The sequence below is a fragment of the Equus caballus genome, chromosome 13, assembly GCF_041296265.1.
Source record: "Equus caballus isolate H_3958 breed thoroughbred chromosome 13, TB-T2T, whole genome shotgun sequence".
NCBI classification, from domain to species: Eukaryota; Metazoa; Chordata; class Mammalia; order Perissodactyla; family Equidae; genus Equus; species Equus caballus.
This window is the reverse complement of record NC_091696.1, coordinates 39,591,929-39,613,509: the sequence shown is the minus strand read 5'-3', so window position 1 is coordinate 39,613,509 and position 21,581 is coordinate 39,591,929. Positions and strand designations below refer to the sequence as shown.

The 21,581-nt window shown below is 35.9% G+C and overlaps 1 protein-coding gene across 2 annotated transcripts in view; it reads right to left on the bottom strand.

Moving 5' to 3' along the window:
- Positions 1-21,581, bottom strand: part of SMG1 (SMG1 nonsense mediated mRNA decay associated PI3K related kinase) — a 93,177-nt gene that overhangs the window by 45,278 nt on the left and 26,318 nt on the right. For both annotated transcript variants that reach the window (XM_023616260.2, XM_023616261.2), the window contains 20 exons: positions 20,277-20,413; positions 19,253-19,311; positions 17,760-17,973; positions 15,404-15,529; positions 14,924-14,996; positions 13,872-13,969; positions 12,317-12,490; positions 10,357-10,581; positions 8,984-9,085; positions 8,003-8,272; positions 5,823-5,953; positions 5,497-5,658; positions 4,917-5,035; positions 4,373-4,460; positions 4,182-4,283; positions 3,559-3,699; positions 2,794-2,993; positions 2,188-2,384; positions 1,871-2,032; positions 904-1,058 (listed from right to left, as the gene is read on the bottom strand). In XM_023616260.2, the coding sequence (XP_023472028.1) occupies positions 904-1,058; positions 1,871-2,032; positions 2,188-2,384; positions 2,794-2,993; positions 3,559-3,699; positions 4,182-4,283; positions 4,373-4,460; positions 4,917-5,035; positions 5,497-5,658; positions 5,823-5,953; positions 8,003-8,272; positions 8,984-9,085; positions 10,357-10,581; positions 12,317-12,490; positions 13,872-13,969; positions 14,924-14,996; positions 15,404-15,529; positions 17,760-17,973; positions 19,253-19,311; positions 20,277-20,413 (2,935 nt within the window). The remainder of the gene's footprint in view (positions 1-903; positions 1,059-1,870; positions 2,033-2,187; positions 2,385-2,793; positions 2,994-3,558; positions 3,700-4,181; positions 4,284-4,372; positions 4,461-4,916; positions 5,036-5,496; positions 5,659-5,822; positions 5,954-8,002; positions 8,273-8,983; positions 9,086-10,356; positions 10,582-12,316; positions 12,491-13,871; positions 13,970-14,923; positions 14,997-15,403; positions 15,530-17,759; positions 17,974-19,252; positions 19,312-20,276; positions 20,414-21,581) is intronic.

The following is a 21,581-nucleotide window of genomic DNA, read 5'->3' as shown; positions in this document are numbered from 1 at the left end:
CAACTCTGTTACCCTCACAAATAAATACAATTGTATCATTAAAATTTACATTATAGAAGTGGCCAGCCCTGTGGCCTAGTGCATAAATTTGGCACGCTCAGTTTCAGCAGCCCGAGTTCACTTCCCAGGCACGGACCTACACCACTTGTTGGTGGCCATGCTGTGGTGAGGACCCACCTACAATATAGAGGAAGACTGGCATAGATGTTAGCTCAGGGCAAATCTTCCGCAGTAAAAAAAAAACCACATGTAGAATATTTAACATGGCAAAGTCCTCTTTTAAAATATTGCCAAGCGGCAAAAGTAAAACCAAGTGACCAGCAGAAACACTGCTATTTCTATGAAAAGAAGGAAGAAAACCATACATGAGAGAGAAAAGAATTAGGAAGGCATGTACACCAAAACTAAGAGTTACCACTGGAGATGGAATTATGAGTAGTTCTTTTCTTTCTCCTACATTTTCCAGATTTGGTAAAATGTACATAAATATAAACAGACTTTTATGGTACATACTCATTTACTTAGAGGAATCAAATGAGTCTGAATGTTGAGTACAGAGGCTAATGAGCAAGTACGCTAGCCATAAAGGGTAATTTGTACCAGACTCTGATGTAAAAGGTCATCAATTAAGGATCAAGCTCATAAGTATGTATAAAACAAATAACTGACAGATCTTGTTTCAAGGAAGATTGCCTAATAACTACTAAGTAAGAAAGGCACCCAAGCTTTGCCATTAATTAAAGAATAGACTGAAGATGCCTCCTGGTAAAGTAATTTATAGTAAGCTTCTATTGCTGAAATTAAACATTGCTATTTTAACATTTAACTACAATGTTGGCCAGAAAGTACAAAGGATTTAAACACAAAGAAATCCTATCACCCACTTCCTTCCTTATGCCTTACCTCCCTTCAGCCTGTTGGGCCACTGAGTTAATCCAGAGAAGATTCTTTCCAACCACGGAAGAAGACCAGACAGCAATTCCCTGGATGGCTTCAGGACAATGAAGTTCACACAGTGCTTCTACCACCATCATGATGGTCACTTCCAATTCACTCCCCTGAAAGGGGCATTCAGAAAAGTAACCACAGACCTCACTACCATTCACATTCAAACCTCTACTGATCACAACCTAGGCCTAGTTAAAGTCAAATGTAGTTAACAATTATTTTTACAACAACGATATTACATTATTTAGCTTAGAGTTCTTAAAATGTTACTTATAATGTAGCTACAAAAGGTGACTGACAGAACCTTAATAGCACATGGGTGTTAGTCTTTACAAAATTAAAAAAAGGGCTCAAACATCTAAACTGTGGCATCTGTAGGAGTAACACATAAAGTAAATACAAAGCAAAAATTAAATATAAACAAACAGGAATTAAAGGATGATTAATTCATGTCTTTGAATATCATCTATTGACACTACCTTAATTAGTAAACATTTGCTATTTTTGGATTCCACGTATTTATTGAGCCCACTTACAAGCCAGTACTTATCCTATACATTATAACATTATTATATAAACTTTTGCATACATTATAAAATTACTATAGATGCCTTCCTCTACATTATACAGCCATTGTTATAAAGTAGTATAAAAATTATTTCTTCTGTAGACAAGTTTCTTACAATTACCTTTAAAGTTCTAATCCTTAATCATAAGTAATGCATATTCTGACATGCTCTAAGTATAAAATATGAATAGGTGCCTTCGGAAATTACTGCTTTTATAAAATTTTGGATCAAAAGATTTGAAAATGAATAGAAGTTTTAACTTATTTTATCCATAGATTAAATCATAGCAAAGGAATTAAACGCAACATTTTCTAATTAACAGATTTAATATTAACTTCAAACACACCACTCACCTGAGAAAGATTTGCCTTCATTTCTGTAAGCAAGTCAAAGCCGTGCCTCACTGTCACTGCAGGCTGGCCTGCCAGCAATCCAACCCTCATGATGGAGAGTCGGATCCGAGTTAGCCAGTCTTGACACGTTTGGCGATTGGTATAGAAAAAAGTCCTAATGACCTTGAAAATAAAGAGAAAGCATGTTCAAATCATAGGTACAGACATCTCAAATATACATAAACGAAATACACAAGCCCATTGTGAGTTTGGCTTGCATACACTGCCAGGTTTGGCCATGAAACTGCTACAAAGCAACACAGCCTACTGAAACCAACCTTGGGAGGTGATGTTAATGCATTAGCGCATCCCTCATATGCATTGTACATTAACTTTTCCAGATTTTCCAGATACTGCAGAAGAAGAACAAGTCTAAGCTGGTTGCTACTGTGGCCTTCATCATTGTCTGCAGTTGTCCACTGACTAACATCTTGATCGGGGTTTAATGTATGAGCTGCAAGACTTCTAATAATACCTAAAAGCAAAGACAACACACCAAGTTTGAAAGGAACCCTTTTAAAGATTCTAGAAGTTCTTGGAGATAGTTTCACAAATTCACATTTATTAAGTAACCTCTTTATATCTATCATTTAAAAACAAAACCCCAAACATGAAAGATCTTTCATTTTACGGGGAAAAAAAAGTTTTCTCCACATAAATCTCTTAAGTTTTTGAACAAAAACAGACAACTACGTTGTTGCCAACGCAATCATTCAAAGAAAGCTTATTCTAACTAACATATCTAACAGATTAACTGATAAAGTATTAAATAAGTCATATTCCCTCAAATTTCTGTTCTTAACAAAGACAAAAAATCCATTATTTTGTAATATACAGCTTGAAGATATTTACATCACTGTTTGAAAAAGCACAGAGTCAATTACCTTCAATTGTCTGGAAGGTGTCTTGAGCCCTGCCCAGCGGGGTTCTCAGCTTAGAAAGGACAGTGAACTGCGCTGCTTCCCAAATAGCCCACTGCCAAAGGACGGCGTCCGTCTTCAGAAGGTTGCGGGGAATTGTTGACTGGTCACGCTTATCCAGTCTCTGGCAGCTATAGAACAATCTTTCTAACCAATTGTCCTTCCTGGGAAAAGCAGCACATATTTAACAAACAATGACAACTTCATTTTTAATTAAAAAAAAAAAAACTGCAAGGGGAAGAGGAGTATAGGACTACAATTTTTCCTACTCTAAAAAGGCAAAACCGGTAAAATTGGGAAGTGTTATATCCCCACCTCTCATTCTGAGGAGGTCTCTTAGAGTTAAAACAGGATGGGGTATGGTGCGGGGGGATTAGTAGGGGACCTGGCTCATGACAATCTGACTACCAGGGTGAAACATTCACTGGACTGAGCCTCTCCAGAAGGTCGCTGCCCCAGCCCTCCCCTAGCACTAAGGACTGGGTCAGACCAGTGAACTGTCAACCACATTTCACCACTCCATTTCAAAGGCCACTTTTGTTTCTTCAGATACCATCTTCAGAGCAACTCTTCCTATTGCTGAAAACTAAAATAACCCATTTGAGAAGAATGTTACTTTCTACTCCACCACACCTGACATACTTTCTCCTCAAAACTGGGCATAGGGTCAAGAAATTCAAGTATATTTAAATTACTTTTCCCAATGAAAGAGTCAAAGAAATGTCTTACCCTGTTCTGTGAGAGTTCCCATATAAAATAAAACTAATAACGTCAGAGAAATCTTGTGGGTGAAATGTGTTACTTGGTGCTTTACTCATGTGACTTCTTAATGCTAAAGAAATTTCTTGAATTTCTGTGTGATTGTTATTGCTGTAGACAGAAAATAGTCATTGTTATGCACAGTGTTTTAGTTAAAAGGTTAGTACATACTGCAAATGGGTCATTTCCTTACTAAACAAATTTAGAAGTAAAAAAAATAATAAAATTGAGGCTTTAAAATAGATATAGAGATGTTATTACAACTTTGAAATTTTTGGTTCTTAAAGCTCCCAAATTAACTTAAACAAAACAATAAAAGACTGCAGTTTAATTTTTCAAATAACAGAACACATTTTGGCACTATATGAATTATTCTGTGCCAATTATCGTGAGCTCATTGAGTTCATAAAAAATATAAAACTGTGTTATTTTCTTCTGGACTTGCACAATTCGATCCTTTGGCATCTCTCCCATCAATGAGAAGTGCCATACGAGATATGACATTAATTCAGTAATAGGCAACTTGTCTTTTCCTAAACTAGACGAGGCAGTAAAAACAGCAGAATGTCTTTGCCCCAACATAGCTGTTATACCTCAGGACGACATCTAAAGGAATTGACTTCAACAGCTTTCCAAACGCCTGTCGAATACGAGTTCCACTGTGGACTAGTTGAACACGGCAGACATCCACACACCTACGGAAAAATAAAATAGTCAACCCAGGTGTGGGAATGTTTCCAAGTCATTAGGGCCAGGGACAAACAGTAGGATCTGTGGCCCATACCTCTGCAAAAGATCATCCGGCAAGGAAGAGGCCAAGGCGTGTAGACTGCTGCACGCCTGCAGACAGATATTCACATCTTCAACAAGAGCTATTCAAAATTAGAAGACAGTTACTCTCAGCTCGCCAAAAGTATTTATATGCCAGTATGTCTTAATTTTCTGAACCTATTCATTCATTCAACAAACAGTGAGCACCACCTACTATGGACCAAGCACTGGCCCTCCCTGAAATCCTCACTGGGAAAATGATACATTCAACAAAATCCGCTTAAAGTGACTAGTCTTCACCCAAAACGTTTTCTGAGGGAAATTTTTAAAGTATATGGAACCTATAAATATTCATATAAGCTGAAAAATGTGACAATCACTTAAAACTACTGTATTTTCACATACTAAGAATGAAAACGAGTTAAGACAGATTCAGCATCTGTCATTAAAATGGGGATTTTACATTTCAGGTCATGAAAAGTACTCAAATGACTATCTTCCATTACCAAAGATCCCTTTTTAAGCATTAATAAAATTAAAGAATCACAGAATCTTACTGTTGGCTAAAAGGCCTTTGCAAAATTTATGGAAAGATGGAAGAGAGAATAACGGTGCGTATGTTTCAGACTTCTTCATTAAAACAGCCACTTCCAAAGCCCAGGTCATTAACAGTTTCCTGAAACACAAAATTTATACAGTTGCTTTTTACATTAAAAAAAAAAAAGTCTTAAAACTCTACATCAGCTTCTTCTACATTAATCTTACATTAGTTTTCTCTTGGTTTTTTAAATATCTCAAGCAATAAGAAACAAAAATTGAAATTATAGAAATCCCTTTGTCAAATATTGTACGCCTTTTAAGAAAACCTCCCTAAACTAATAAATTGTAGCAAATAATATTAAAAAAAACTTCTATAGGTATATTCGTCTATAAAACATTGTGGGGGAGAGGTTTCATATAATTTCTTTGAGAAAGAACAAGTAATCCTAGATTAAATAATAAAACCAAATTTTAAAGTGCTTCAAAATGAAGAAGCTGCTCTATCCCACCAATAACCTTCATTTCTTATTCTCAAATTAGGAAGCCAAATTAAGGAAAGTTAGGAACAGTTAATATTATAAAATACTACTTACTTACCTTGTGTCCTGGTTCAGATTATCTTTCTTAAGCAATATTCCCAGGAGATTCAATATAATTGAGAAATGTTTTTTTGTAGCTGTAGTTACAGTACTAATCACGGCTCCATCAAACAAGGACGGGGATGAAGAACTCAGACTACTAGATATAAAGTGGTCGTGCCTGGAAGACAAAGTTCAGATCATCTTCTCTTCTCTAATTTTTTAAGAAAAGCAATTCCAAGTTCAATCAACACATACTTTTTAAGATCTATACTTGAAAGGACCCATCTTCCCCTTTAAAAATAAATTTAAAAAATTTTTAAAAAATATCTCTGAACACAGTACCTGGTACAATGAGAATACAAAGTGTAAAGCACTGCATACTGAATGGCAGGGAAGTGAACAGCCAGGTCATTGTGCACAATCATCAGGTTCTTACTCAGGAGGGCAAAGACAGTTGGAGACAGCGCCCACATCTGATGTACAAAAGAAAGTAAATGTTCAGCTCCTCCAAGACATACATGGCGTACCAGAGTTTATCTTTCAAAATAAGTATATCTATACATTTTTTAAAAGTAAAATGATATTTAAATTCAGCAAACACTTTTTGTGAAGAGAAGAGACTGTCTTAGGGTTTGTGGGCCATATGACACCGCTGTTGTAATGTCTAACTCCTCAACTCTGCCACTGCATTGAGAAAACAGCCATAGACTATATTTGAACGAGAGTGGCTATGTTTCAATAGAACTTCCTTTACAAAAACAGGTGAGGTTTGGTGATGATTGCACAATTCTGTGAATATATTATAAATCACTGAATTGTACATTTTAAATGGGAATTGCATGGTATGTGAATTACATCTCAATAAAGATGCTTTTTAAAAGAGAAAGAGAAAACAGGGCAGTGGGCTGGATGTGGCCCATGGGCTGTAGTGTGCTGATCCCTCGTCTAAACAGAGCCCTTCGTGTCCTTTAGCATAGGAGACTGTATTTCCTCAATTTTCCAAACACAGTCGTGCCCCTTTGTCTGTGGTTTCACTCTCCGCAGTTTCAGTACCCTCTGACTCATCCCTCTGCCCAGCATATCCACTCTACATACACTACTTGCCCATTAGTCACTTCACCATCTTGGTTATCAGATCAACTGTTACAGTATTGCAGTGCTTGTGTTCAAGTCACCCTGATTTTACTTAATAAAGACCTCAAAGTGCAAGGGCAGTGATGCTGACAGTTCACATATGCCAGAGAGAAGCTGTAAAGCACTTCCTTTAAGTGAAAAGGTAAAAGTTCTTGACTCAATAAGGAAAGAAAAGAAGCCGTATGCTAAGGTTGCTACGATGTATGGTAACTTTTATTACAGTACATTGTTATAATTTCTATTTTATTATTGTTATTAATCTCTTACTGTGCCTAATTTATAAACTATACTTGATCATAGGTATTTATATACAGGAAAAAGCCTAGTATATGTAGGGTTGGTATTATCCACAGTTTCAGGCATCCACTGGGCATCTTGGGACGTATCTCCCATGGATAATGGGGGACTATGGTACTAGTGGCAAGGGGCCCTGTCTAATGAGAACAAAGGCACATCCTGCCACTCAAGCCTTTCCATCCTTCCCTTTTCTTTCCTGCTGCTAAGATACTCCATTCCACCTGACTGCCCCGCATCCTCATCCCCTCTCCTTGCTTCCGGAGTGGAGAAGATAAACCTCAAATTTGCATACAATGTGAATTCCTCGCCAACCACATTTTAGAGGGTAAAGACAGGAAGAGTCTCCCCCACAGCCTTCCAACATAAGCCCGAAGCAGCAGCCACGGAGGAGATAAAGCAATCTGATCTAACAAGGCACGCAGGACAAACATCAGATATTGCCTTTTTCCTCCCTGCTTTCTTAGAAACGTTATCCCTTAACCATATGCCATTACTTTCTATTAGAAATCATGTTTTTCAGTCCTGCAAGGTCCAATAGGAGGGTGAAATATACAAACCACAGTCATATAATTATAAATCAAAAGCAGGGTCACTTCAAATTTCTTAAAGGAAAGAAACCTTTATTCTTTTTCCAAAAGAAAGAATATATGAACGTTCCTAGAAAAAACACGTAGTCAAACAGTAAGACCACATGTAAGTACTAACTTTAGTGGAGAGGAGAAGGAGTACCAGGGGAAAAAGGGGCTGCACATTAAAAGAATTACACAAATTTGAGCTGTGGAAAACGCTGACAAATTTCCTACAAGCATGCTAGGGTAAAAAGGAGAAATTCAGAACAGATAAGTTCTAAAACATAAAACAAATATTAAAAAATTCTATCAAGAGTTGTCAAGGAAAGCAAGGAGAGAGCTAAACACAATGGCAAGACAAGATCCCTGCCCGTCTTCATCATCCCGGCACGTCCTCAACACACAGTTTGTTCTACAGGGACTCTGCACATGCATGCCACGAGAGCAGACGAAATACAGAAACACGCAAGGAGAAGGGGCTTCAGTGTGGATAAAATGAAGGCATTACAAGGCAAGACTCACCCCAATTAGTGAGTTTTTGGCATTTCCAATCGTAGTCAGGGCACTGAGGTCAAATATAACTACGAATTTTGCATTGTCTACATTGAATACATGATTCTTAAACGCCTCATGTTTTATCTCAGAACAGGCATCAGGAAGTTGTAGGCTATGTAGCAGGTTGTTTAGGGCACAAGTCATTTCTCCCAAAATTAATTTATAGGCAGTCTCCAAAACAGGAATATTCTTCAGGCTGAGCACTGCTTGATAAACAGCATGGGCTACAGCAACAACCTTAAAAAGAGAATTCAGGAAAGTGATAATTAAACAGAAAATTAATCTTCTACAATTATATGGAAAATAAATTACTATCTGTATAATGGTGATCATGCAAATCGATTTAAGATTGATACATTCAATGTCCAGAACACCAAAGATCTTAATTTCTAAAAAATCAACCTTACGGAACCTATAGATACGGGTAAGCTTGTTAAATTTATAAAGCTTGATTACAAAGAAAGGGGACTCTATATTAAAAGCAGAAATATGAAATTTCTTAAAAGGCTGCTTTTAAAAGACAGCCAGTGTCAAAATAAATACACAAACAGCAGTTTCTTAAGACTGGTTTTCCTACATCTACTTCAGAAAGTCTACAGTGGTCTTGACAGGGAGTTAGCTGAAAAGCTAATAATGAAGTTTTATTTACAACATACACAGTACTCCTGAGTTTACTGAGTTTATAACTTTTAAAATATATCTGCTTGTTTTACCTTTATGAGATTTTAATAAAACAAATTTATTTTAATAAAAACAAATGACGGAAATCTAAAAAGAATATTTGGCATATCATTCATCAAGGTGTACAATAACTAACAAATATTAACAGAATCATAATCACTATATTCTAAATCAAGTATTTCTCATTTCATTCAATTTCACTTACGTAGCCTACTAAGTAACATAAGTAAAACTCTTCAATGACCTAATTATCAATGTATCACTTACCTCTTTTTCTTTATGATAACGCAAAAATAGTAGTTTTGATGATGGTATAAACAGTTTTTCTACAAATGATGATGGCAATTTTGTATTTATCTGTTCAACAATCTAAAAGAATAAAATAAAAAGAAATGAGCTATCAAGTCACAAAAGGACATGAGGGAACTTTAAATGCATATTGTTAAGTGAAAGAAGCCAATCTGAAAAGGCTACTACTACATACTACTGTATGATTCCAACTATACGACTCTCTGGAAAAGGCCAAACTATGGAGACAGTAAAAACATCAGTGGTTGCCAGGGGTCTGACGGGAGGGAGGGATGAGTAGGTGAACACATGGGATTTTTAGATCAGAGAAACTATTTTATATGATACTCTAATGCTGCATACATGACACTATACATTTGTTAAATCTCACAGAACGTACAATCTAGAGAGTGAACTTACAGACATACAGAACCTGTGGACCACAGAGAGTCAACTATGGACTTCAGTTCATAATAATGTGTCGATGTGGCTCGTCAATTATAATAAATGTACCACACTAAAGCAAGATGTTAACAGAAAACTACTAGGGAGAGAGGGTACAAGGGAACTCTGTACTTTCTGCTCAATTTTTCTGTAAACCTAAAACTGCTCTGCAAAATAGTCTATTAGTTAAGAAATATATATCTAAGTCATATTTTAAGGCCTTAACACTGTGACATTAAAAATGTTCAAACAGCTAAATAGGATATATATGTTTATACTTAAACATGGGCATTTTTTTTCACGTTGGCAAAAGGAGGTGTAACTTTGGCAGAAATGTTCAGCAGAATGTCATCTAGAATTTGCTTTAAAATACTCCAGTCGGGGATGGAAGGACAGCAAGGAGGCAGCAGAGAACCAGAGGCCCGGATGAAACCAGATGGGCCATGTGTTTCTAATTACAGAAACTGAGTATTAAGTATGCAATGATTCATTATACTATTCTGTTTTTTTAATAGCCTTCAAAATGTCCACAATAAAAGGTGGAGGGGAGGGGAAATGTTTATGGAGAAGCTTCATATGGAAAACAAAACATAACAGGGTCTTTCAAAGTAGCTATTAAGTACCTGCTCTTATATAGTATTTATCAGGAGTACTAGAGAGTCTCGTGTGAAGGATGATGTCTCACCAAAAAAACAAAAACAAAACACAAAAAACGAGTAAATCTACACTGAGATAAGCTATCAAACACTAAAAGTAAACAGACACTAGAGCAAAAGCAAACTAGATTATATAAGTGAGACTAATGCACTACTTAAAAAAAAAAGGCCTTAATTTCTTCCACATCAATTTAAATTTAAGGGCCTCATTAAATCAACATATTAAAAAGCAACAAAAAAGAATTCACATACCAATGTGAGTAAATTCAAGACTGAGATGATATAATCTGTACCACAAGTCTGGCAATTCTCCAGTTGATCTAATCCATATGTAATGACCATGTCACAATGTATAGTCATGCTAGGATCCAAGCTGCCGAGCAAAACACCAACACACTCATTAGCAGCTGTCAACACAGCCTCAGAAAAAAACACTTGGTTTGCAGCCGTCACACATCTCATTACTCTGTACAGAACCTGCAAATGGGGAAAACAAGCAGCTTTTTAAAAAAATTCACATGCTTCCAGAGAGCAAAAAGATATTTCCTATTTAATGCAGTTTCAACTGGAAATTAACTACCTGCCTTGTCAGTAGTCTCTTAATATTCTAGTTCTCAGTGGCTGAATAATAATAAGGGTATCTTTAGTACAATACACAAAAATGATCTTGCCTAAAAAATTCTTAAGTGCTACTGTGACAGGAAATGGAATTTGCCACCCTCTATTTCTCTAATATCCACTTCCTATGCCCTCAAAGTCACTAAATGGCCGAAGCTCACAATCTTTATAATCATAAAGTACACTAGAACTTAGAACAGTAAAAGTATTAACAGTACGGGAATAACTTGGCATGAGAGTAACTTTCTGTAATCTAGCACTTGGGCTTTCGGTAAACAATCTTCTAAAACGAAACATCCAAGTCACCTTTAGCTTATGAAAGTTCATGTATTGATGGTCTCGTTTGAAAGAAAAGTATTTGCAGTCATACCATATAATACCTATACGAGGATATGAAAATCATGTAATTCCCAACCAAAAATCCTACCAAACTATAATAGTCAATATTAACGTACTAAATTCCTAATAAAAAAATGGGAAAAAAATAGAACAAACTGACAACACAAAATTACTTCTATAATAGTCAACAACCACTACACACAGGTTTTTTAAATCTATATACAGGTTAAAAAGGCCTCAAAGACTATCACAGAAGAAAACATTCAATACATAACTATCTTGGAAAATAATTATGTTCCTTTTGTTTTATATTGCGTTAACTGCCTTTATTTCAACACTGACACAGTCATCAAACAACCCTTTTAGATAGTAAAAGTGGAACAAAGATATGACATCATTTTGATCAGGTTTAAAAAATAAATATGCTAGTTTTAATTATCTTCAAGATCTGACATTTCTGCTCAAATACAATTACCTTACCAAGAATTGCATATGTAATTAACATCCTATTTTATCTAGTAATGTGTTCTACAAAAGAAAATGTTCATAAAAGCCCGTTTTATTCTAACAATAAAATTTTAATCATTTAGATGAAATCTTTTAGAACAGTATCCCTTCTTAATCAAGCAGAGGGTAATGACGGGGGTTCACGTCTCATGTCTGTTACACTCAGCCACTCAGTGGACTGTAATACAGTGCAACGCACGTTCGGAGTGGCAATCTAGCTACCTCCTAAAATTGGTCTCAGATTACTATATATTTTAGGTTCTTACATCTTTATATCCTTTGATGTCAGGTTCTCAAGTTGTTTCATCCTGTATACTCACAGAAAATTACTTTTTGAGGCTTTCTCTATAGTGTGTTATTCTTAATATGTTGAAAAATTAAAAGGAGACAATAATTTAAAAGCAAAATTGTAACTAATATTATTAAAAAACAAAATTATAAGATTTCAAAAGTATGTATGAAAAAACAAGAATAAATGAATCTACGAAGGATCTCCTAAGACAAAAGCTCACGGACATTTTGAAATTCAGAGCGGCCTTTTTTTCCTGAGGGGAGAGGGGGGAAGAGGAGGGGGATGGAAAACAGTAGGATTCCCTGCTTCTCTGGCTGTTTAAGAAAGCAGCCAGGCGCATACATACATACATGCTAAACAAATCAAGGGTTAATAACAGTTTCCTAGGTAAAGACAAGTATTTATAATACAAAACAATTTTATTTTGGAATATTTAAAACTCCTAAAGACACTTACATCTGTTACATATGCCTCAGTAATTGGAGGACCCCGAATTGGACTGAAGCGTTCCCCAATGCTCCTCACCACAGTACTGAATACCCGGAGAAGCGCTGCCAACTTTGGTAAGGACACTGATGGAGGAGGAACGTCTTCATCCACTGACTCCCCAGAGGCCACGTGGCTGAGGTCCTGGATGTGAATGCACAGTATTCTTATTTAAGTAGGACGTTGTTCAAAAAAGGAAAACGAAAACTCCCAATTCTTAAGCTAATTAACTTTATAATAGATTTTTACAAACAAAGAGAAATTTTGGCCTAGGAGACTAGGAAACATGAATGTAAAAGTAAAAGTGGATTTTACTTCTCTAAATAAACAATATTAACCTCAGTAGATTAAGGAAATAACTTCTTGTTATTTACTCAGATATTTATTTGTTATATACCCAGATGATATTGGGAAAAGTAAATTCTAGTACATATACCATAGTTATATATAGGTATAAACGGAGCCAGAAACTTTTGCCATTCCTGAATTGGTCCTTGGTAAAATCTCATTCAAGGTATTCTTTGAGCCACTCAACCCAACAATAAGTACTCCACACCATTACTGCACACAAGGGGATGGGGGAGACTTAGAAAATTATAAGATTTGGTTTACAGCTTTATAATCTAGCTGAGGAAATAAGATACACTCAAAAGGAAATGACTCCAGCAAAAAAATGGGATACTAGAACCAATATGCACCTACATACAATTAAGCACCCAAGATAATCAAAGAGAATTAGATTTTATGGATACCACGGGGCAGAGTCTCTACAGAGGCAGATCAGCTCCAAAGGCGTGCTGGGAACAAAGATTTTCCAGGGGTGGGGGTAAAGAAACGCAGGGAAGAAAATATTCCCTCACTTTTCTCTGAAAGGGAGCAAACAGACCAGTACAGTCAAAAGTAGTGAAGTAAAGATGAGGCTGAAGCTCCATGGGAACCTGGAACAGCAAACACGGATCATGGCAGATCTGAGCAGGGCAGCAGGAGGAGATTCAGACGGGAGACGGCAGATTAGGCCGGGACATGGGGCCGGGAGAGCCAGTAACGGACACTTCAGCAGCACCCTTAACGCTGTCACACTGTGCTTCTACAGCTGCAAAAGTTGGCTGAAACCAAGTCTTGTCCTCCAAAGCAGGATCCAAGATCCCCAATACATGTAAGAAGAAAGTCTTTAGGGGCTTTTATACAACACCAATTCACCTTACTTTCTAAGACTCTCTTCGTAACAAAAACTACGAGTGACTGAGCTACAGACAATGGCTCCAGAAAACTACTAGCTACCAAGATTATTTAAAGCATTGCAAAATTAGCCCTGCAATTTTTCTTTTAGTCTCTCTGGTAATTCTGTTGGCATCTTTTAAAAAAAATCTAAAATAAAACTTTAAATATTTCATGGTCTTGTAATTTCTGCTAAAACACCAGGGGGTCTGAATTATTTCAAAATAAATCTAGCACTGTTTAAAATTTTTGTTTTGTTTTTTGCTTAACTGAAATTTTAGGAAATAACAACTTTCTATATACTCACCTCAGCATATGCCTCCATGTCCTCTAGAAACTGACCAAGAAGAGTGGTGGAAAAAGCAAGATCAGCGACCCAAAACGGCTCCAAACTCTGCAACCACCCTAGGAATCACATAAGAAACTTTGAAATAGTAGAAAAAACAAAAAATCCAAATTAAAAATAAATTTAAGAGCCTTGTTTTAAAAGGTGTCTTGTTTTCAAGTTGCCCACTCTTAAAACATGCCCTATGCCCCATATCATAAAACTAGGACTGTTAACTGTTAAACTCGCAGATCATGATTGACCAATGTTTCTTTTCATGCTGCAAAAATGAACAATCTCCAGAAATTAAAACATCTATCTCATGTCCTTATTTTTTTTTTAGCAGATTTAATATTCATATTGACACTATACACATAGCATAGACTGAAATGCCACAATCTACCACGAGCCTGTCTTTCTACTCCAGGGCCACACTGAGCCACCAAAGGTGTCCACTCATCTCTCCAGTGGAAAGGGGACAGAAACACTCTCTCCTGCACATCCTACTTCCAGAAGTTTATTGCACCAAATAAGCTAAGAGAAATTATTGCACCTGGAATGAGCTGAAAAGTCCAAATAAGTCCTGCCAGTCAAAAAAATATATATTTCTTTATCATTATGACAATTCTCCAAATTAATCCATTTGTTTGTTTTTTAATAATAACAAAAAGAAGTCATAAATATCCAGGGTATTCGACATTTTATGTACTCTGCATTCCACATTTCAGGGTATTACCATTACGATCTCTCATCCTACTAGCACACACTACAAATGACTTGAGATAAGTCCTTTCAATTTCTCACAGGTACAACACTATAATCTATACTTACTCTCCCTACCTACTACCAAGTACACAATTTTCCTTTGAAAAGATAAATTTAGCTAAAAAGTAATGTTCATTTATGATAACCAAAATATTTCTGTGAAGCAATTATTTTTCTTGCATTATCAAAGAAAGAGTAATAACAGCTAGTCTTTGAGGGAGCCGTGCTCCTTCCCATGATACTTAAATGGTACGTGCTAAGCGACTTACCAGATACCTGCTGTGTGAGCGAAGGTTTCTGAGTATGGTCTATATGCCATCCAACTAATATATCAACGGTATCCTGGATGCAGACAAAGAGAAGAAGGCTAAGCATTTTAAGGTCTTACTGCTATTCCAACTGTGGACCATTTCAGAGTAAGAGATCCTAAAAAGAGCATCTGGGTTCTACCTATTTGACATTATACAGTCTTAGAAAGGGAGAGGTTAGGGTAGGGGAATAATAGAACTTCATTTATGACACTGATGAAATTATATTTTTTCTTTAAATATCTTTAAGGTATTAACGTCAGAAAGGATAGATGGTACTTTTTATAAAAACAGTATTACCGCACCATTCAACCTCAGACCCTCAAACATCACTGATCATACTCAAAGGAGCAGACGTCACTTCCATCTGATTTCCCAGTCCTCATACATGCAAACAACTCCTCACTACATCACCTGAAAAGAGGGAGCTGGGGAACTCACCCTAAAATTAGTGCTGAAAATATGAGGGTAACATCGAGCCACCAAAAGAATGCACTTAACACATTTGCAAAGTAATTCTGGTGTATCCACATTTTCAAGAATGGACTGCAGGCTGGTCATTACAAGCTAAAAAGTAAAAGTTGCAAAACATGAACATTCAATAAAACAGGGAGAAAACAAGCAAATTAGGTTCATTACTTAACAGTGACTATATCCAAAACTAATTATGACACCAGAGGAAATAAATTCTATATAGAGTTTTAAAAAAAGTTGAAAACATTTCATTCCACTAAGATATTATGCTGAAACCAAATAGTTTTTCTCTTCTTTTATGTCTATTAACACTATTCCTAAGTAATGTCTGTTTACATTATTTCTAAGTGCTCTCTTTAAGACTATGAATGTGACTAAATTTCAAGTAGAAAAACTAAAATCTGCTTGGAAACTTTCCTTTAAAGTATCACAATTACTTTCCAATTAAAAATATACAGCAAATTTTGTACAGTTTCTGCTTTAGGATATTAGTTACTTGCTTCAAATTGGAATGACTTGGAGATTAGCATGGCTCCAACATACGAATGACATGCAAGCTCACGTTACCACTATATATAGACAGATTTTTAAAATAAATACATGGCATACCACTGACAATACTTTGCAGCTGTTAAAAACCACTTTCTCCCAAAAGGAAAGCTCTTGTTTACAAAAGAATGTTGTGATAAATATAGAAGAAATGCTAGAATTAGAAAACCACCATTTTGCAACAGCCAATGTTATATAATCTACACAGACACAGAATATGAATGCATACTAAAATCATGGAGTGAAATATTACTAAAAACAGGACATTCAGAAGGTTTCATGGTATCATGCCCTGATTACTAATGACGAAGGGAGAAAAAGAAGCCTTCGCGATAGAAAGATCTGGTGGTCATCACCTCAACCAGGGGATCAAACTCATCATCTCAGAGTGAGACAACCTGAGGTTACATGCCTACTAGTGCCAAGCAAGAGTAAGTATGAACCCCTGTGGGATTGGTGACCAAAATGTTTAAATTGAATCTAATCAGGAGGAAACAATCAGAGAAACCCAGAAAGTAGAACATTCTACAAAATAAGGGGGACAAAAAAGGTACAGAGAACTATTCCAATTAAGAGAGATTAAAGAGGCACACCACCAAATGCATGAATCTTGATGGGATCCTGGGTCAGGTAAGACAAAAGCTACAAAAGACATCTTAAGGGCAACTGCAGAAATCTGAATGTGGATTGTATTATACAATAAAATTTACTTTCTTAGATATGATCATCATATTGTTGTTATAGAGAATAGCCTTATTCTCAGGAGATGCATGTTGAAGCATTATGGGGGTGAATTGTCATCATGTGTAATGTATTTTCAAATGGTTCAACAAAAAGTGTGCATGTGTATAGGTAGAGAAATAAAACAACCACAGCAAAGTGTAAATAAGTGATAAATCTAGGTCTATGGGTAGTATTGTACTGGTCTGTCTTCCTGTGACTTTGAAAATTTTCAAAATAAATACTTGGGGAAATGTTCATAATACAAAAACTGTATACAGAATAAGCCCAACTTGGTGTTACGTTGTTTAGTTACAGATAATTTTTCGAATCTTTTCCAAAATTTTTTCATAACCTCTATAATCAAGGGAAAATGCATTTTTTAAAAAGGCAGGATTATTTCTTATATCCATTTTCTTAAAATACTTAACCAAAATAAAGCATATCATGAATTGCAAAGGAACAAAAATAAAGAAGATACCAGATGTTCTAAAACACCACATCCTAATTTTTAAAAACATTAGCTCAACAAAAATTTAATTACTTGTAACTTTGCTCAAAATTAAATCGGGAATGATCTTTTAATACATTCACACACACAAAAGTGAAATAAAACTAGAGGTAATATTCATTTATACATGATTATTTTATATCACTTGGAATAAGAATTTCTGACATTTTATCAAACCTAAAAAGGCCTAAAATGAGTTGTGATGTTTAGTTGTTGTCTCCCTCAAAAATAATAAGTCCCCTCCTATCCAGCTCCTCTCATGGAGTTCCTGTTTTTAAATCTGCAAATGATTCTAGTACAAAACAGATTCAAAGGAAAGCTTCTAAAAGGCAAAAAGACAAAATTTAAAAACTAACTTATTTTAAATCTACCCTTAATGTGTATCCTTCACTCAAATTCAGAAGGAGGAATTTTACTCGCATCATATTCACTATCAGTAGATACCCTTTCCTAAGGTTCCTTTCTTCAAGCTCCCTCCCAAGGACGTGTGTTAAGGACAGCTCTCTTCCCAAGCACATCATCAATTCTTCCCCTCATTCTTACCTGCATTACAGATGAAAAGGCTTTCTTTTCTCCTACAGTCTCTAGTGCTTTGTAGGTGGCACATAAGTAGAGGAGTTTAACTTCATCTTTTGCAGATGAGCTAAATTTGCTAAAAATCCACTTGAAGATCTTCTCAGCCTCATAGCTCAGAGAAGCACAGAGAAGGCCAAGACAGCAGGCGCCCTCCTGCCTCAGCTCCTGAAGCAATTTGCTACTGTGTTTATTTTAATGCAAACAAAACAAAACATACAAAAAGCTTAAGTTTCCAAAGATGACGAGAATGACACATCCTACAAAACAATGTCAAACGAGCTTTTAAAAATTTCTATTAAAACTTCATGAAAGGTTGAGATTTTATCCACTTTAAATATTCTATATTATCTATCCCACAAAGTACGATTGTTAGATATTAGATTTTCTTTTACAGAATCAATTATTTACAAACAGTAAGGAGAGGCCCAGAAATACTAAAATTCAGGCTTCCAATTCTATCTCAAACTACATTAAATGATTCACAGAAAAGGGCAGAAACAAATGATCAAATAAAAACACACTATAAATAACTATATACTATGTAATGCTCAATATGTAAGCACTATAAAAATAGAAAATTGTAATAAATATAATAAACTTAAAAGGATAACACTGACTTAAGTATAATATTAATAAGTAACTATATAAAATAAAACTATCAAAAAGCAGTAAGGTTCATGACCTGCTGAGATGAGTTTTTGGGGGCTTTCCAACACTGCAATTCTTTTTTTTTAAAGATTGGCACCTGAGCTAACAACTGTTGTCAATCTTTTTTTTTTTTCCTGCTTTATCTTCCCAAATCCCCCCAGTTCATAGTTGTATATTTTAGTTGTGGGTCCTTCTAGTTGTGGTATGCGGGACGCCGCCTCAACGCGGCCTGATGAGAGGTGCCATGTCCGTGCCCAGGATCCGAACCAATGAAATCCTAGGCCGGCGCAGCAGAACACGCAAACTTAACCACTGGGCCATGGGGCCGGCCCAGAACACTGCAATTCTTTGGGAATCACCCTACGAAGAAATGGCTCTGCACACCTTTGGAGAACCCCAGCAGCCTCGTGGATTAGATGGTCTGAATCCACTGTTGCCCAAAGAAGGAAGCTCCCTTTCACCGCTAGTCTCTAAGCAGTTTCAAAATTCTCTAGTTTACAAAAGTTCACCTCATTCATTCATGCCTGCATTAAGAGCTTGTCACTCTACAAGTCAGTGCTCAACACTGACTATTCAGTCATGATGATAAATCAAAAAAAAAGAATGGTATTTCTTTTCAACTGGATTCTATTTGCATTCAATGGTAATTAACGTATAAATACTGTAACAGAGATAAAGATGACAAGAGAACCCAGTGAAACATTAAATAGATGTTCATAAATGAAACTAATGGGTTTATCTTGTGTATTTTTTAATAATTTCTAAAAATACATTTTAAAGTCTTTTAAATTTAACTATTATCAGTTACTTACCTTTCATTAAGCACATCATGTACAGCAGCCAAGATATTATCCAATTGTTTAACTAGTACCTTAAAACAAACACATTTATAAAAACTTAAAATTCCTATACTTTTAAGAATAACATTGTGTACTCTTTTTTCTTGTGTTCCCCTCCAAATTATAACTGGACAGCACCTTACTTTCCTTATTATTCCCAGTCCCCAACACTTATCAGGAGTGTCATAAGTTTCCTTTCAAATTATCAAAGCAATTCATCAATAGAAAACATAGAGCCATGAACATCAAGGAAAAAAATAAACTCAAAAGGATTGTTTAATTTGCTCTGACACACATTAAAAAAAAAAAAGCTAGATTGATTGAGGGAGAGAGATGTGATAAAGTAATAGGGTAAAATGTTAATGACAGAATTTAGATAATGGGCACATGATGTTTCCTGGAAAATTCTTTCAATTGCTGCATATTTGAATTTTTGCATAATAAACTGGTGGGGGGAGGCACTTGCTTCAAACTAAATGTTTATTTGACTCATAATACCATTCTCATTAATTTTCTCCTGCTCTATATCAAGTTCTTAATTTAACATTAGGAGAATTACTCGGGGTGGAGAGAAATTTGTAACTGAGCCTACACTTCGTTCTTTAAAGGGTTTTTCCATTTATTTAGCCCTGGCCACCAGACCAAAGTTACCAATGAACAAAACATGTACCCCCCACTTCAGTTTCACATATAAAATACAAACAGATACTGTGTCCCAGAGCAAACACAAACAATTCTGAGGACAACAGAATAAACATGTTAAAAGCGCTTTACTGCAGAAAGCACCAATGTGGATCCAACAAATGGTAGACAAATCACACATTAGGGGCATTAAATTCTAGATCATCATAATACAGGACAAATTAAACTGGAATAAGGAATCCCTGTTATTTTTCCTAAGAAGCAAATCTCTTCCATCTTAAACCACTCAAGACAGAATTATCTAGTTTATTGCGGAAACAAAAATTATCAACATTTCCAAACATATGATACTCACCAGCTTATTTTCTGGTTGCTGAATAAATTCTTTCAACTGCTTTACAGTAGCCAGTCTTCGGTCTCTGTCGTCTTCCCGGGTGATCCTCCGAAGAAGATTCGACAGTCGAGACTCATCAGAATAAGACATCGATCGCTCTGGGAATATAAACATCTTGTTATCCACTGAGTATAAATAAACATAAAAACCTCACAACCCAAATATTTTAAAGTACATCAAAAATCACAGTCCACTGGACAATGAAAACTCAATGAATGCTGGGCCCGTCACACTTTTGCTCATCGGTGTAAACGAAGCCCCAGCAGACCGTTAGGTACATAATAGACCCTCAACAAAGATAAACCGAAGTAAACACCTCATTCCAGAGGACCAACTGAGAGACAAAAAAGACTTGGAAATTACTTTCTTCAGTTCTGTCTAAACTGTTTTCAATATCCAGGTAAAGAGCATGGGTATAGGTAAAAGACTTCTACATGTTAGGGATAAAGTCTCAATCAGAAACAGCCTATATGCTTCTATTCTCACCTTGGTATCCCCGAGAAGGGGAGCCTCTTGTTCACATGATCATCACTTTCCCAGGACAAAGTTTTGGTGAATTGCAGTCACAGAGTCAGCTCAACACACACCTCACTACTACCCACCACATGCAAGGCATGCTCCCACTGGGAAATGGCAGTCAGACCTTTCTTCCCTTTATTTAAATGACAAGCAAGCAGGAATGCTCAAACAAGGTGGATGTTACTAATAAAGACGCATTAAATACTAAATATCTCTTTCTTTTTAAATTTTCAGCCATCCTATTTATTGTAATCAACCAATGTACATTAACAACAAACCACAAAGGGTGTGACAGTTTCCTCTCTCTAAAGCATATGAAAGGAAAATTCATAATAAGAGAAATTAAAACACATGAGAGAAGGAACAGGAATGTTTAAATTCCTAGCCCATGGAGTATTTCAGGAAGGAAGGATACTGAAAATGTTTTTAGGCTGCCAGTAGGGAAATCTAGGTTCTATTTACATTTCTGCCACTAGCAAACTGCATAAATCCGAGCCTGTGAGAAGGAAGAATTGGCCTAAATCAGCTTTAGTGTCACTTTCTAGCTTCTAGCCTACATAAGACTTCAAACACTATTAAGAAACAGTATAGCCTTTGACTTAGCATTCCACTTCTGAAAATTTACCCAAAAGAAATCAATTTTTAAAAGCTATAGGCCAACGTGCACAAAGATGTTCACCAAGATACAGATACAAACACATACACCCCAACGGAAAAAAATGATCATAAGCTAAATGTTCAAAGAGT